This window comes from Haliaeetus albicilla, chromosome 8 (genome assembly GCF_947461875.1).
Source record: "Haliaeetus albicilla chromosome 8, bHalAlb1.1, whole genome shotgun sequence".
In the NCBI taxonomy this organism is placed as follows: domain Eukaryota; kingdom Metazoa; phylum Chordata; class Aves; order Accipitriformes; family Accipitridae; genus Haliaeetus; species Haliaeetus albicilla.
Window position 1 is genome coordinate 19,854,282 of NC_091490.1, and position 15,161 is coordinate 19,869,442.

The following is a 15,161-nucleotide window of genomic DNA, read 5'->3' on the forward strand; positions in this document are numbered from 1 at the left end:
AAAAAAATCTACATCAGTTGAAGAAAAAACCTAACAAAGCGAAAATACATGACCCAGATTTTATTTCTGTATGACATATCTTAGAGAAGTTTTCTTAGAAATGGTTAGATCTGGTAACTGAAGCAATACATGATTACGAATGTGTTTTCAGTATTGTTATTTTCCACTATATTTTAACTGTGAACCAGAAAAAAAGAGCTAAATGTCAAATGATTTCCCACTGAGTGCAGTGTGGAGTACAAGCAGGTTGAAATTTTCCTTTTGAGCACAGAGAAAGCACATACCCTATTCACACTACACCCACTTAAGGGTCCAGTCACAGGAAAGAAGAAAAAATTTATCTTGTTTAGTAACAAAGATATCTTTCCAGGCCTCCATGAGAAAACAAAACTGGCAGATTTGGACATGCTCTCTTTTCTTTTAATCTCCATTTTGACATTCTGCTTCTATTTGAGAAACTTGAAGATGAGTATGAGATCATTTTCATTAAGTTTTTTTTTTTAAAGCAAATTTCTTGTCTGGGTCTGAGATCTGAATTAATTCTTCCCATTCTTGCTGAGACAACTGTCTGTTTTCACTGGCAGCCTGGTGAGACAGTGAAGCAGCTTCCCAGCACTAGACACATCAGCCAGCACTGATATTCTGACTTTGGTAGTCCTGTGCACTCAGGATGGCAGGAATCCACTTCTAAGCTGGGCAATACTCTCTGCCTTGGGACCTGTCTGCTGACTGGTAGCAGCTGACGTAAGAGTTAAACAAAAAAAACCTACCAGCCTGAAAGGACAAGATAGAGAAACTGTCTTTAATGCTCTTTACATGTCAACAAGGAGGAATGAGACTTCTCTTCTTGTATCTTATAATGAACTTTATGTTAGAGAAAGATTTTTTTCTATAGCAAGGACCTGCCTTTCCTTTGACACTTTCAGCATGTAGTGTTCTTGGTAGAGCAGCAGAAGTTGGCTGTTGCTAGGGCTGTTGCTGTTGCAAGCACAGTGCTCAGGTGCAAAAAAATCAGTATAATACTGAGCATGGGAACTTTTGTTTTACCCTTGTACTGCTCTGGTATGGTATATCTTTACACTGCGCACACTCTAGCTGCTAGTGACTGCAGGAATAGTCTATGCAACTGCCTGCTGATGCAAAGCAGGGGACACCTTTGCTTCTCGGCTGGCTCCAGCTGCACGGGGATGCAAAGGAATTTCCTCATCCTCCATCTGCTGTTTAGCAAAGTTCACAAAAACCTGTGTGAGGAAAGCAGAAAATATCACCATCTCATCAACTGAGATATATTAGTGGAATGTCTGTACATTTGCATCCTCTTGGCCTCTCTGCAGGGAAGAGACAGAAAGGGGAATCCATAGACATGAACTGAACTGGGACACTGTGTATCAGCAGGGATCATTAATTCCTTCTTTATGTTGATAAACTTAATTGCAACTTCCTTCCTTTGGATGCACTTACTTGCAACTAAAATTCTATTTTTTGTTAAGCAAGAGATGGGTTCAGCAAGGTTTGCCGTGGCTTGCACAACATAAGTGAGTTTGGTTGTGGTGGGAAAGAGGAGACAGAATATTCTAGTAGGAAGCTGTAAGGCAGCCGGGAATATCTCTGTAGCATTCCCATCAAAGACAGCTTTGCATATGTGCACCCTCAGCTACTTAGGAAAGCAGGCAGATGGGACTAATACCCTCTAGCAAGTCGGTGTTGCCAACAGTCCCAGTGGACTTTCCAGGTTTTGTGTGTCTAATTGCTCCTGTATAAAAGTGCATGGCAGATGCATATAAACATTTAACTAGATATCACAGTATCCCTGACACAACACAGTCCAAATCTCTTATTTAAAATAAAACGTTATTTCCCAGCTCAGCAAGCTTCATCCTGAAGAGCTGACCTTTCTCAGACTGTTGCTCCTGAAGGAATGGGTTGTGTGAATTCTGTCATCTGGGAAACGCTGCCTTACCAGCTTTCAAATGGCACCTATTTACACAGGGAATTAGTTAAAGATTTCATATCTGATCCACCCTCTTTGATGAGGGGTCTGGGAATTTTGCCTGAGAAAGTGGTGCAAGATAATTCTCTACTCTGAACAGTTTGGTCCTTCAGTTGTTTGGATACATCCCCATTGTATTGCCTAATTCTTGCCAGACAGTCTTTCTCATGGGTGCTTTATTTTTTACTTACCTGATCTAAAGTTGTTTGAGAGACAGAATATTCTTCAATATGCAAGTTTTCCTTATTGGAGATTATTAACCGAAAAATCTTAGCCAGAGAGGAGGAGCAAATCTGATACTGCAGCATGTTGTAATGTTTCTCTCTCTGTAAACTCCCTGGGAAGTTCATGTGTATGAAATGCTCAGCAGGAGTAGGATCTGGAGGCAGCCCAGACTTTGGAGCTTTGATTTTCAGAGTGACAATGTAGCCATCTCCAAACCTGGGGAGCACATGTGGATTTGGGAATTGGATGAAGAGATGGTTTCATTATTCAGAAAGGAAATTAATTTTCTGCAACTATGAAAACGTTAACAGTATCTGAAATATAATGCATAAAATCTAGCTTTGTAGGAGGCCCTGTATTTGCCCTGCAGATGTGGTGTGTAGCATAACAGAGTTGAAATGAGATCTGCTCAAATTGTCTAGGATACCACAGAGCTGCATCCAGAAATGCGTCTGTTTAAACAACAGCTCTTCAGATTGGATTGCTGTGTTAAGAACAGTACATGTCACATACACTGAGTTTTCCCATTTAAACCCACCATTAAAATATTCTACTTACTTGTATTTTAGCTGCTGAATTGTGCCCAGACATTTGAAGGTACCATTTACCATGATGGCTAAACGAGTACAGAGGGCTTCACATTCTTCCATACTTTCAAAAAAGAGAACAGATATTTGAGATAAAAGCCAGCAGATGAACTTCAGCTACTCTGGGATTCTGAATTCTAACTCTTTTTACCTGTGTGAGGTTAGAACCACAGCTCGCCCATCTCTGAGCACGCTGACAATAGAGTCCCACAGGAGGCGCCGGGACTGAGGGTCCATGCCAGTAGTTGGTTCATCCTGTAAGGGAAACATTAAGACCATCAGAGTCAGAGAAGCAGATAAGAAAAAGAAAAGCTATTTAGAATCAAGTCATTGTGTGTTTGGGCCTTAGCATGTAGCTGCTTCCCCACCAAAATTTGTGCCTTGAGAAAGCACATGCACCTTGAGAAGCATATGAGTGAATGGCTAATAATGCACTTCTTGGCACAAAGCAGGAAGGAAATAAGTACAAAAAAATGCAGGTAAGAATATAATGCTGTCTGTGTAGGGCACAGCTACAGGGAAGGAAATGCAGTGGCGATTACAACAAAGGCAGTTCCCAGTCTAGGATCTGAGATATCAAAAATGTAAGCATCTGTGATGTCTCATTATAAAAACATTTAGGACTCAAAATAGAAATAAACGGAAAGACATTTATGGAGTAGCAGTTACATCAAATTGTGTCAAGTTTGGCTCCCATGTTTTGATGAGCATTAGAGATGTAGGTCAATATACTAGAGAAACAAAGAAAAGAATCTTATATCTATAATACCAGCTGTGAGACAGAGATGGACTCTTCAGATAAAATCTTCCTTTTCTGGGGCAACAACTCGTGTAAGAGGAGAGTGAGCTCTCCCCAAGTAACCTTCTTACTTACATAAACATATAGGACACATTTCTCAACCAAGAAGCAAGTGAAGTCACCCTGATTTACACCAGCTAACTTTCTGCTCCTGCATAAATCAATTAACCCAGTTAGTAACAAAAGACTTTTAAAAATCTTGGAAAAAAAGATTTCATTCAACATTTTGTTGTAAGAAATTATGAGAAAACATTTTATCTGGCTATTTAATATGTACGGGCAGAATACATGTAAAGGCATATTAAATGGCACAAGGAGCCATGATATTAAAATGTTATTAAAATGTTTCTTTTTAGCCTACAAACTAAGGTGGTACAGTATAATCTAAATACAGAATTTTTGTAGTAATTGCATTTAGAATTTCCCTTCAGATACACAATTATCTGATAACTTGTGCTATTTGATGAGAACTACATTTCAGCATTTCTATAGTTTAGTCTCAATTTGTATAATTTATTCCAAATATATTAAAGGCTGCAAAAGGGTAGCTATTCTCCTCTGTTCTGCTGGATAAAACAGTGAGGTATGTGTTGTAAGATCATCTCTTACATGAGTGGTTATACTCTGACAAGAAAAGGTAGACTGAAACCAAACATGGATTTAAATTCAGATTTGTCTGGATTATAGATTTTATCTCAAACCATTCTTTGTTGAAGATCTTTCTTTCATAATCACTTGGGATCCATTGGAAACATAGTTATGCATCCCAGTCTATCCCTGAAATTAAAGAACTCAAAATTACATTGAAGTAGATGTAAGTTGAGGGCAGAAAGGAGTTTGCAAGGACTGTCATAAACATCCTTGTACCTCTTTAGCATGTAGTTTTATGAGATGTTATATTCAACTGTCACAGAGCTATGTTACCATGACACTTACTAGCAAGATGAGTGGCGGGCAGCCTATCAGCGCAATGGCAGTGGAGAGCTTGCGCTTGTTGCCACCACTGTAGGTACCAGCCAGGTGGTCTGCATACATAGGAAGCCCCAGCTTCTGGATGCCCCATTCAGCAACCTATGAGAAAGACCATCTTTTTCACACAGCAGCTAATGCATAACAGATGAGATTGCTGATACGTCCCTCTTCTGGCAGAGACATGGCAGTTCCCTGGGTTTTAGCATATTCATTTTAGACCTGAAGCAGGGGAGGCCAAAAAACTTATGATGATGAGGGGAATTCTAACTACTTGAGGGAAAGCCATAAAACCAGCCTCAGCTGTAGACTTCCTATCCGTGCAAGAATTTAAATTATTTTCTTCTGGAATCTTCTTCATGTTTTCTTCCTTATACATAAACAACTTTAAAGACAAGAACAAAACAGCAACCAGTGCAGTTCTGAGTCATAGCAATTGCATCTTTAGCCTTCCACAATTGACATCACACTTTTGCAAGTACCATTAATGTCTAAGAACCTGCATTGGATAGTGCAGTCTTGTACTTAACTGTCCAAATGACAGGAACCATTCCCAGGACTTCAACACACAGAATGGCAAGCCACTTTGGAAATTCTGACCCTTCGCATGTTGAGCCTAGTTAATCATCACAAATATTCACTGTAACTATGTATAAGTCAAAAGCAAGAATGTTTTACCCTCTTGATTTCCTCTGCTGGAACCCCCCGCAGGCGTGCATATAAGTATAGATGTTCTCGTCCTGTGAGTAGGTCATCAATGGCATCAAACTGAGGGCAGTATCCCATGTTTTGATGGACATTAGAAATGTGGGTCAATATACTGGAGAAACAAAGAAAAGAATCTTAGTCCTATAATACTAGTTTTAAGACAGAGATGGACAGTTTGAATAAACCTTTTTCTTCTGGGGCAACAACTCTTGTAAGAAGAGAATGAATTCTTTCTGACACAACATCCTACTAAAATATCTGTCTGTACAGAATAGCAAGGAATATATTCTCATCTAAGTCAGCTCAGTCCTGGTTAGGAGTGTAAGACCATTTCCCCTCACCCATCTTCCCATTTATGTATAGGCTAACTTAATGAGAAGTTCTTCAAACAGCCACTCAGATCTTATTTTTTGCAAAAGGTGTTTATTTCTAGAAGAAAAAAAAAATCAGTCAATTTCATTTCAGAGCATGGTCACTGGGAACAGACAGGGAAGACACAAGGCTAACACTTTGGTGGTGGTAGTAGGAGTAGGAGAAATACAGAATCACAAAATGGTTCAGGTTGGAAGGGGCCTCTGGAGGGCATCTTGTCCACCCACCCTGCTCAAGCAGGGTCACCTAGAGCAGATTGCCCCAGACCATGTCCTGGCAACAAAATAGCTATTGTTCAAATCATATCAATGGACAAAGAATCAAATCCCAACTACACCCAACAAACCAAGACACACAACCTGGAACTAAACTAACATAAGCGAATACCAGATCATGCTGCGTTAACTTAATGGCATTATGCCAGCACTGTGTAAACAAAGATGCTAGAAACAGCCAGAGAAAAGTCCCAAAGCTCAAAGTACCCTGTTGGATTGGTTATGTTTGCCAGCTCTTGCCATTCGATCTGATTGCCTTGTCCCAGTGTTAGCATTACTATAACTTACCCACAGATTTTACAACAGAATGTTAAAAGTATGAAGTGCCAGTGTGTGTTAGCTGTGATCTCTCTCAGTGCCATAAAACTGGAAAAGAGCTGCTGGGTCATTGAGACTATGATCTGGACAGTTCTACCCCGGTAAATGGACTGTCACAGTTTTTTTTTTTAAGGTACTTACCTATTGCCAGCCACTACAGCATCTCCAGATGTCACATCAGTATCTCCAGTCAGCATTTTGAATGTTGTTGTTTTGCCAGCGCCATTCACTCCCAAAAGACCAAAGCACTAAATTACAAAATTTATCACATTCTTTAGTATTTCCAACTTGCAAATCAGCAGGGGCATGAAATCTGAACTGATGCATGGAATGTGATCTAGTGTTATTGAACAACCTACCTCTCCAGGACGGATGCCAACACAGAGTCTATCCACTGCAGGCTTGTGCCTACCTGCATAAATCTAAATTGACAGGGGAAAAAAAAAAAAAAAAAAAAAGAAAAATCCTATTTCAAGACATCTACAGCAAAGAAAATCTTCTGAATTTTTTTAGTTTAATGTTATTGGGATGAGGCAACTTTAGAACCAAGACAGGAGTAAATAAAAAAATTAAAACCAAAGAGTAAGCATTCTACAAAGTCAGACATTTATTCACATTAAATAAATTTGTAATGACCCCTAAAAATACCAATTTTTCTGCATGCAGCCTTTTACTTCATATCTTTAGCACTAGGAGACAAACCTGATGCTTTCCTGGGACAAAGTATCTCTGACATATCAAACTAAAGTGGAACAATACAGCAAGGCAGTCTGACGAATGATGCTCCAGGTCTCTATTCATGAGATCCCAGCAATGTGTGTAATCTTTGTATTTCTGTAGCTCAAGCGTGCATGCATTCTGATAGCTTAACTTAGATGCCTTCAGCGTCTGGAAAGAAGATAAATTAGCAATAACTATAGCCCTCAGTGTGAAAGCAACCAAATGGTTAACTTGATTGAAACTCACCTATGGAAAAAACAGTATTGTAGAAGAAAAGACTAGTAGTAGAAATGGACACTCAATAGGTAACAGTCATATCAGATGATGTGAGGTTAAAAAACCGCAAACCTTAAGCAGGGAGGGTTGCACTGTCCTTGCTGGACTTCCCTGTGGTTTGATTTCTAATCAAAGGAAATAGCCTTGACTTCTAAGATGTTTGCTATTTTCTAAGGCACAAGGTTGATTTTGAAAACAATAACATCTGAATGCACAGCTGAAATACATTCTGAAAGAATGAATTTATATTAGACTCATTTGTTTCATTCTTCTCAAAATACTACCTTGGTCAGTTCTTGTAATTCTAAGATATCTGTTTTGCTCCCTCCATTCATAATTCTTTTTCTTTCTTCTGCAACGTCCTCATCTTCACCAATAATAGGTGACATGGCTGTCTCAGCAAACCTGGAAAAATCCAAGAGATTGATTGCAGAAACCATGAGTTGCCCTGGGTGCAGTTAGAATAACCGTGTGAAACAATGGCTAATCAATTGCCAAAAATGTGACGGGTGGAAGCAGTGGGATTGAAACTTCACAATGTGACATTGGCTGCAGCATTCCTGCTGTTGGGAGAATCCCTGACCTTTGAAAGTTAATCTCTAAATACTAAAAAGGGAGGAAATGGCTTGCTCAAAAGAGCATGCCTTGTCAGTCACTGATATGACATAACCTGCCCCTCAGCCACAGCTTTCACTATTTGGCTGCTCTTCAGTAGAGAGTGATAGTCCTTCTACAGATCTTTTGAGTGGACATCTCTGTAAGACAATATTTTTTATAATTGTACCAATTAGTACCCTTGTGGGCAATCTCAATCAGAAGTGAATGACCCATTCACACCTGGAAGGTAGTTGCTTTCATTGAGATAGAGCCACATTTGTAAAGCAGAGAGGGGAAGCTTGCATAGTGTCCAGGCTGCAACTGTCCTGTGCCATGGACTAGAACTCCTGTCTTGAGATGTCAGACTAGTACCTCATGACAGTATTTATGACACTACAAACTTTCCAAGTCATTTTATAATCTCACTATTACAGTGTCTTAATCTAAAAAAATTTACACTAAAGTCTTAATTCAAGAAAACTCATTTCTTTAATAATATATTCTTAAATTCTGTTAAGAGAATGCACTTTGTAAATGCTTTCTTGAATCAGGATGTCAATAAGTTAAGATGAAATCAAGTAAACAGAAAAAAAAAAAGCTGACAAATTCAGAGAAAAAGAAAGGAAAAAGAAAAAAGAGGGACATAGAAAAGAACAAAGACACTCACCCTGCTAATAAAGGAACATTAATACAAGCTTTCAGACATACCATCTTGTAGAGAACAAACGGTGCTGCGTAAGGAGATTCAGAATGAAGAATGCAACCCCTTGAACAGCCATGGCAACCAGGTTCTTTCCAACAAAGTCCCACTGAAAAGGATTGGAAACATGCTCCTCACCTTCGGAGAAAGAGCACCAGAAAGCACGGTGAAATACGGCTGAAAAAACCCACTGCTCCTCAGAACAAAAGGCATAATCATAATGGTTTAGGATAAAAATTTCTACTTTATTTGATCATGATCAGGCAATGTCTTCATTTTCCAGTGCCTTATAAAGGTTCTTAAGAAAACAAGCTCCAAGCTCAGCTGCTGCATGGGAGTAAAAATGAATATAACCTCTCTGAATATCACTAGTTTGGATATCATACCATGAAATATGCATGGATTATGTGAAAGACATACATTTCCTGAATAAAAATAGATGAGTTCTGCTATATGACTATTATTTTAATAAGTTGTCTGATATCAAAGACAGCTATATCCCAACAGGATACATTTGAAGAACATCAGCCACCTTAAGCATTAACATGAGGGCTGCCAAAGTATTAAAATGAAATGAAATAATATATCCTCCTGTAATGATCTAAGGGCTTCAGAACAAATGATAAAAAGACACCAGGGTATGGCACTGAACAAATGGTTCATTTCCAATACACTGTGCTGGTTGGGCCACATAGTTCTGGCAGCTGTATCAGAAGCTGTGATTTCTTCAGAGAAGTTGAAATTTCATACTCCTCATCCACCTGATGATGTGAAAGGGGAGAATTTCAGAAATAGCCACTAATTTTCCAAGATAACACTTCCAACCATCTCATCCAAGGTCAGGTCACATGATATAACTTGTTGCTTATTGGCTTTACTTACCAAACCTGGCATATACTTCAGTCACAGCTTGGTTCATTGCCAAGTCAATGAGTCCACGGCCCAGGCAAAAATGTGGGAAGACAATCAGCACATTTTTCAATGTTTTATTAAACTTCAGCAAAGACTATAAGAAACAGAAACAACACAATAAGCAGTTGAAACGAGACTTCCTTAAGAAAACATAGCAACATGTGTGAAAAGTTCTTTGTCATGTCAGAGAAACTGTGTTCCGTGTTCTTACAACAGAGAAAACAGAGTAATTACCAAGTTACATCCAAAGCATCTGCAATCTAAAACACAGCACAGCAGAATGCTGGCATACACTGTACCAGACAAGGTGCTTGTGAAAAACTGTCAATGGGGAGAGAAATTAATATCTGTAATGAAGTATTTCTCTATGTAGCAGAGGTAACATGTAATTCTGGTGTCAGCTATTATAAACAGCAACTGTGAGCAACAAGAAAGAATGGCATTTTTCTGTCGTAACATCTTTATTTATAGCTGGAATATTTCCATAATCAGGACTGCCACAATATTGAAAAGTACCACTGTCTGGGCATAACTACACAGTAGACTTTGGTGCAATGTGGAGATACCCAAAACAGCATAAGTGCCAGTAGCAGTCTAGCTGTGCCAACACTGCATCCAGAGAAGGGCAATTTTCCCTCTGGAGATACAGTGTCTACAACAGAGACATATTCTCAAAGGTAACAATACTGTCCTGCTGTCCCACAGACTGAATGGCACTAGATTGAAACGTGTGCTATCAAGAAGCATGGCTGAGAATGCAGGAACACCAGGGACAGAAAGTATTGTAAAGTTGGCCCCTTGAAACCATGAACTTAATCAAGGTCTGTTTCTCCTTCCCAGCAAACAACAATGCTTGATCAGCACATGGTCTTTGAAAACGCACTATCAGTAATGATAGCTACTTGGATTGCTGTCAGATGTAGAAAGGGTATCAGTCTCAGTGTCCAGAGTATCAGCAACTGTTGAGGTGGTAGCAGTAGTGCATACAAGCCAACAGTGTTTTATCAACTGTCTTCGCTTTTCTAAGAACTAATTTTGGCACTCGCTGTATTCTGTCTAATTCTTGTACTTTCTGTCACCTTCCTGGTAGTGTTAAACCATTTTTGGGCAATTCTCAAAATGCTACTATAAGCAGAACATCTCCTCTAACGCAATAACTAGCAGGAGTAAGTGTCTTTCCTTACTTAGTAGTGACTGCATGATTTTCTACCATCTTCACCTTCCTGTACAATCCAAGCTGCAGAAGCAAGAACTAAGTGCCATGTCCCCTCCTTCCCAACTGTGAAAGTGTACAGAAGTTTGCTCATAGGGATGAAAAACACTCCATGTCATTCCTTGTGTGTGTAGCCCAAGATATAAATTGCCTTGGGCTGCTTCTCTGGGTTATTCTGCCCGCCTGTCCCTGCAGTTACTTGGCAAGTTCCCCACTCATTTACTGCCAGAATAAACGGCAAGGTAGAGAAAGACAGTTACTGTTAGAGATGGTTATGCTTGAACACCCTTTGCACAGCTCTTTAAAACCAGGTGACAACAAAAACATTACTTACCGGGTTATTTTCAAATAACTCCAGGATGAATGTAATGGCACTGCTGTTGAGCCCCACAAAGAGGTTAATACAAGACAAGGCAACATAAGCAGTGCTAGGGACACTGAAGAAGGAAGAGGCAGGGTACATCATGGGAATTACTGCCCATCTGCATGCAAAAGATAGAAAAATTATGATAACAGCTTCTCAGTATTCTCATGTCAGTTGTCCTAATGAAAACACAAAGTTGAGCTTTCTTCTCATCCCAAGTATAATGAAATGGTGTAACCAACCAGAGATGCCACTACAGTATTCTTTCCTTGGTTACTAGGTAAAAAGTTTTTTCTGCTTAGCCTTTTTTGCTGTAAAAATGCAGGGCATAGAAACGGCTAAAATTGAGAAAACTTAATGCTAGCAAGGTTATTATCACTGCAGGTATCCTTGCACATCTCACTGGATTGTACACCAGAAGGGAGAGACAAAGAAATGTTAGATAAAGCAAATATAATGTACTGCTTTTCTAGATACTCCTCAGCCTTTGGAACTGTCCAAAGAAATCAGAAACTCTGTAAATTTTTATATTCTTTTCTAACTCCTCTACCATAGTTTTTTTTTACTCCTAATTTGGAGCTTCCTGTGCCATGAGTTCTGGGACATAGCAAATGCACATTCAGCAACACAAGAGGAGTATTCCTCTGGAATAAATTTACAATGCTTAGCAACAATCAATCTGACTAGGAAGACTTCAGTAACAACAACCTGAATTGCTTAACAGGACAATACACACACGGTCAGAAAGAATCATCCTGTTTCCCATTGTGACTGCAGCTGGACGCAAGGGCTAATGTAAGATTCTATGAATTTACCTTTCTTTCTGTTTTTTTTATTTTGAGTTACAAATTATGAAATTATCATTGAAGTGACTGCCACATGACCATATTTTTTCAGAAAATTTCATGTTGGTAGATACTTTAAAATATCCAAAGACATTTTAAATGTCCATCTACACAGCCATGAATTACCGTATTTAAAAAAAAAATACAGAGCCACAGACAACTTATTAAAGATACCACTATTGCACTTTAAAAATATATAATAAAAAAATAAAACAAATGAACACTCTGATAGCATTTTTTAACACTGGGTATTTTACAGAAATTAACTGATGATAATGCTTTGCATTTTCTCAGGATTTTCGTTCAAAGAACACAAAAACTTCAGAAAATTAAAGGTAGTCTGCCCAGAAGAGAACTGTTCCCTCTTAGGCTTAATTTGTGATATACATCGGAGGATGTGAAAAGCTTCATTTTCCTCTTTAACTCGAGAAATAGATCTGGTCAATCATTTTGCCTAGGCTACATCAGCTGCAGGGCTATCAGGAATATGATTTTATAGATAAAAATATATGATCACTAGTTAAATGAAAGTGACTTTCAGTCAGCCTTATAAAATGCTATTTTGCCAACACAAATGCTCATTTGAAGTTAAAGTGTTGAAGACTCAGTGCTCTTTGCCCTTGGGTTAAATGCTGAAAGATATTTTAGTATTGGCTGTCAATGTGGCAAATGAACAACCACTAAATTCCTACACAATATACATATCAGAAAGCAGCAAAGCAAACAAATATACTTTCCTGTAAGGATCACATTTAATGCTTAAAAATGTAAGGCAGTGACAAAAAAAAAAATCTCTTTTACGGCATGTGGCCAGAGTGTGTAAATATCCTGGAGCGGGGCAGAATCCAGTTCTAACCTGTATTGTACCCATGCGGTTTTATTCTTTAAAGCTGGATTTCACTAAGTACTGAGCTCAATAACATGAAATCATTTCCATGTGAAATACAGGGCCCCACATGCAGGAATAACCTTGAACACTCACCCATACAGAAGCAGCAAGGCAACAAGCACAGGGAGATTAGTTGGAGAAGTGTATGCTTTCTTGTTGAATCCAGCGAATATAACCACAACCATTCCAGCACTCAGTGCATAATTCACCTGCCACATCACAGGGTGAAGATCAGTGTGTAAGACCCGAGAAGGTCTGCAAACATATCCAGATCCTACACATTATTCCAAAAGGATTTTGTATTGAGGAACACTGGAATTTATGAGCTAGACTAGTCACACTCAAGCTTTTGGATCAGTGGGTCCCTGGCAGCACTCGACATTTTTATCAGACCGTTCATCAAAAATACAACATATATTGTTGTGTCTTAGATTATGGTTTGGGAGCCAATTATTTCATGGTCCTGCTGGCAGGCTGCCCATGGAAAGAGGCTGGGTATATGCAAGAGAAGTGCAGTTTCTGGTGATGCAAAGGCTGTGTAGGAGGGAAAAAGCTAGCTGTTTGAGCCACATTCCTGGGAGGAGGCTAAAGTGAGTATGCTTGGCCACTGCTCTTCTCAATTTTTTCTGTTCAGTATTAGTAGCGCTAGTCTACTGCAATGCACAGAGCCCCCCATGCAGAATGGAAGGTGGCATTTCACAGAACTGCTAACACCAATTAATACCTTTGCATCATGCTGTCAAGGGCCATGGCCAAGCAGAATTCCTGTCAAGGAAGCTGCTGGGAGGCTGCTGTGACCAGCAGGGGACAGTAACTCAGAGACCTGCTTCTTTCCCCTCATTTCCTAAATTAATGCTTTGCTTTACTTTCTCCTTAAAGAGCACCTTCCAAAGCCTGAAGAGTTTTGGGCTTTTCAATTATTTCAATTTTTTTTCTTTTTAATTTTTTTCAATTCCATGTTCATGTTTTTCTTATTGCATAAGCTGTTGGCTGCTCTCTTTGTTGAGAAGGCATGGCTAGAAAACAAGCCTCCTGCTGTGTCTCAACCAGGCAAAGAATTTGCTCCTTTGTGACAAAGTGGCCTGAGGAGTAATGGGAGGGTAGCTGAGCCAGTGTCTAAGCAAGCCTGGGCCTGTGGTCTAAATCCTTTTGGAATAACACAGTGAACATGATTCAGTGACTTAAATACATCTATGTCATTTTAGACACCCTAGAGTATTTTGTCTGGCCTCCAGCTACTGTTCCAGCAGCCTGTGAATCTCCCCCACTTAGATTTCTCGAATATCTTGAAACATGTTATGGTTCTTCTATAGGGCAGGAGTGACTATCATCAGGCAACTAGGCTTTCCCCGGCTGTGGTAAGTTTTACTTTATTATACATTCAGTTGTAAGGACTAGAAACCCTAAGATAACAACAATTTCAGCTTCATTAGTTGAATAATGAGTTGTGCACCTGACTTACTTTCTACATAATGTAATTACGAGATCAGACCCTTAGCATGCTCTCTGAGAAACACCTGAAGAAGTGAATGCTTTGCAATGCTCAGAATCACCTTCACTCGATTCACTGATTAGTCCCCCATTCGTGCAAACCCAGGAATAATTGCAGGCTATGAAATCAGACCAGCAGTTACTCACTATGTCCCACATGAAGTTAGTTAGCCAGTAGATCGCAGGGCTCACACCACTGACAAACTGTAGATGCTTGGCTTTTGTTACACGTTCTTGAATCAGGTATAAAACAAAACTGGCTGGTATAAAGGACATGGCAAAAATCACACAGATGGCAACAACAGCATCCACTGAAGTGGTCAGCCTAAAACAGCACAAGAATGGACTGTGAGCAAGAGAATGGATGCAACCCAAAATTATATTAGCATTTGGGGAATCTGGAGGGAATTTTAAGATCTAGAAGTAGCAAAGTTATTTTTTAAGTAGAAGACTTTTCCAATTCAAAATGTGCTAGTGTATTTTCCCAAATTGTTTTGGGGACTGTAGCTTACAAATATGGGTGATGGTGGCACCATTCCCTGATTTTTTACTTGCCTTCATTCTCTGGAACAGTTCAACTCCTATATATAAATATTTCAGTTTGACAGCCTTTCCTGTATGGTGTGTCTCAATCAAGACATTAAGGCACAATAGCTGAAGTGCTCTGGGAGCTGGGAAAAGAAGGATGCAAAGAAGCAAGTTGCAGACAGTGAGATGATATGCAGATCTTGCCTCTGTGCTTAGGCAGAGTTTTCAGTTTCACTGAATTCTGAACTTAATAGGAGACATGAGTGGAGACACATGAGCAGGATGTCATGTCTTCTTAGTGGTGTCTTTTTCAAGAAATTATGGCTTTTAGATTCTGGAATACACCAACCCTACTACATGCTATTGAAAATCTACCTGTGTGC

The 15,161-nt window shown here is 39.3% G+C and overlaps 1 protein-coding gene across 8 annotated transcripts in view; it reads right to left on the reverse strand.

The window, feature by feature from the left end:
- Positions 1-45: 45 nt before the first annotated feature.
- ABCA4 (ATP binding cassette subfamily A member 4) overlaps positions 46-15,161 on the reverse strand; it is an 86,270-nt gene continuing 71,154 nt past the window's right edge. For 6 of the 8 annotated variants that reach the window (XM_069789264.1, XM_069789262.1, XM_069789259.1 and 3 more), the window contains 14 exons: positions 14,398-14,575; positions 12,853-12,968; positions 10,996-11,143; positions 9,419-9,542; positions 8,545-8,674; positions 7,524-7,644; positions 6,603-6,665; positions 6,385-6,491; positions 5,249-5,390; positions 4,538-4,672; positions 2,954-3,057; positions 2,774-2,866; positions 2,182-2,431; positions 46-1,241 (listed from right to left, as the gene is read on the reverse strand). In XM_069789264.1, coding sequence (XP_069645365.1) covers positions 1,119-1,241; positions 2,182-2,431; positions 2,774-2,866; positions 2,954-3,057; positions 4,538-4,672; positions 5,249-5,390; positions 6,385-6,491; positions 6,603-6,665; positions 7,524-7,644; positions 8,545-8,674; positions 9,419-9,542; positions 10,996-11,143; positions 12,853-12,968; positions 14,398-14,575 — 1,834 coding nt within the window. In that variant the 3' untranslated portion in view covers positions 46-1,118. The other 2 variants (XM_069789263.1, XM_069789266.1) reach the window with 2 other exon arrangements.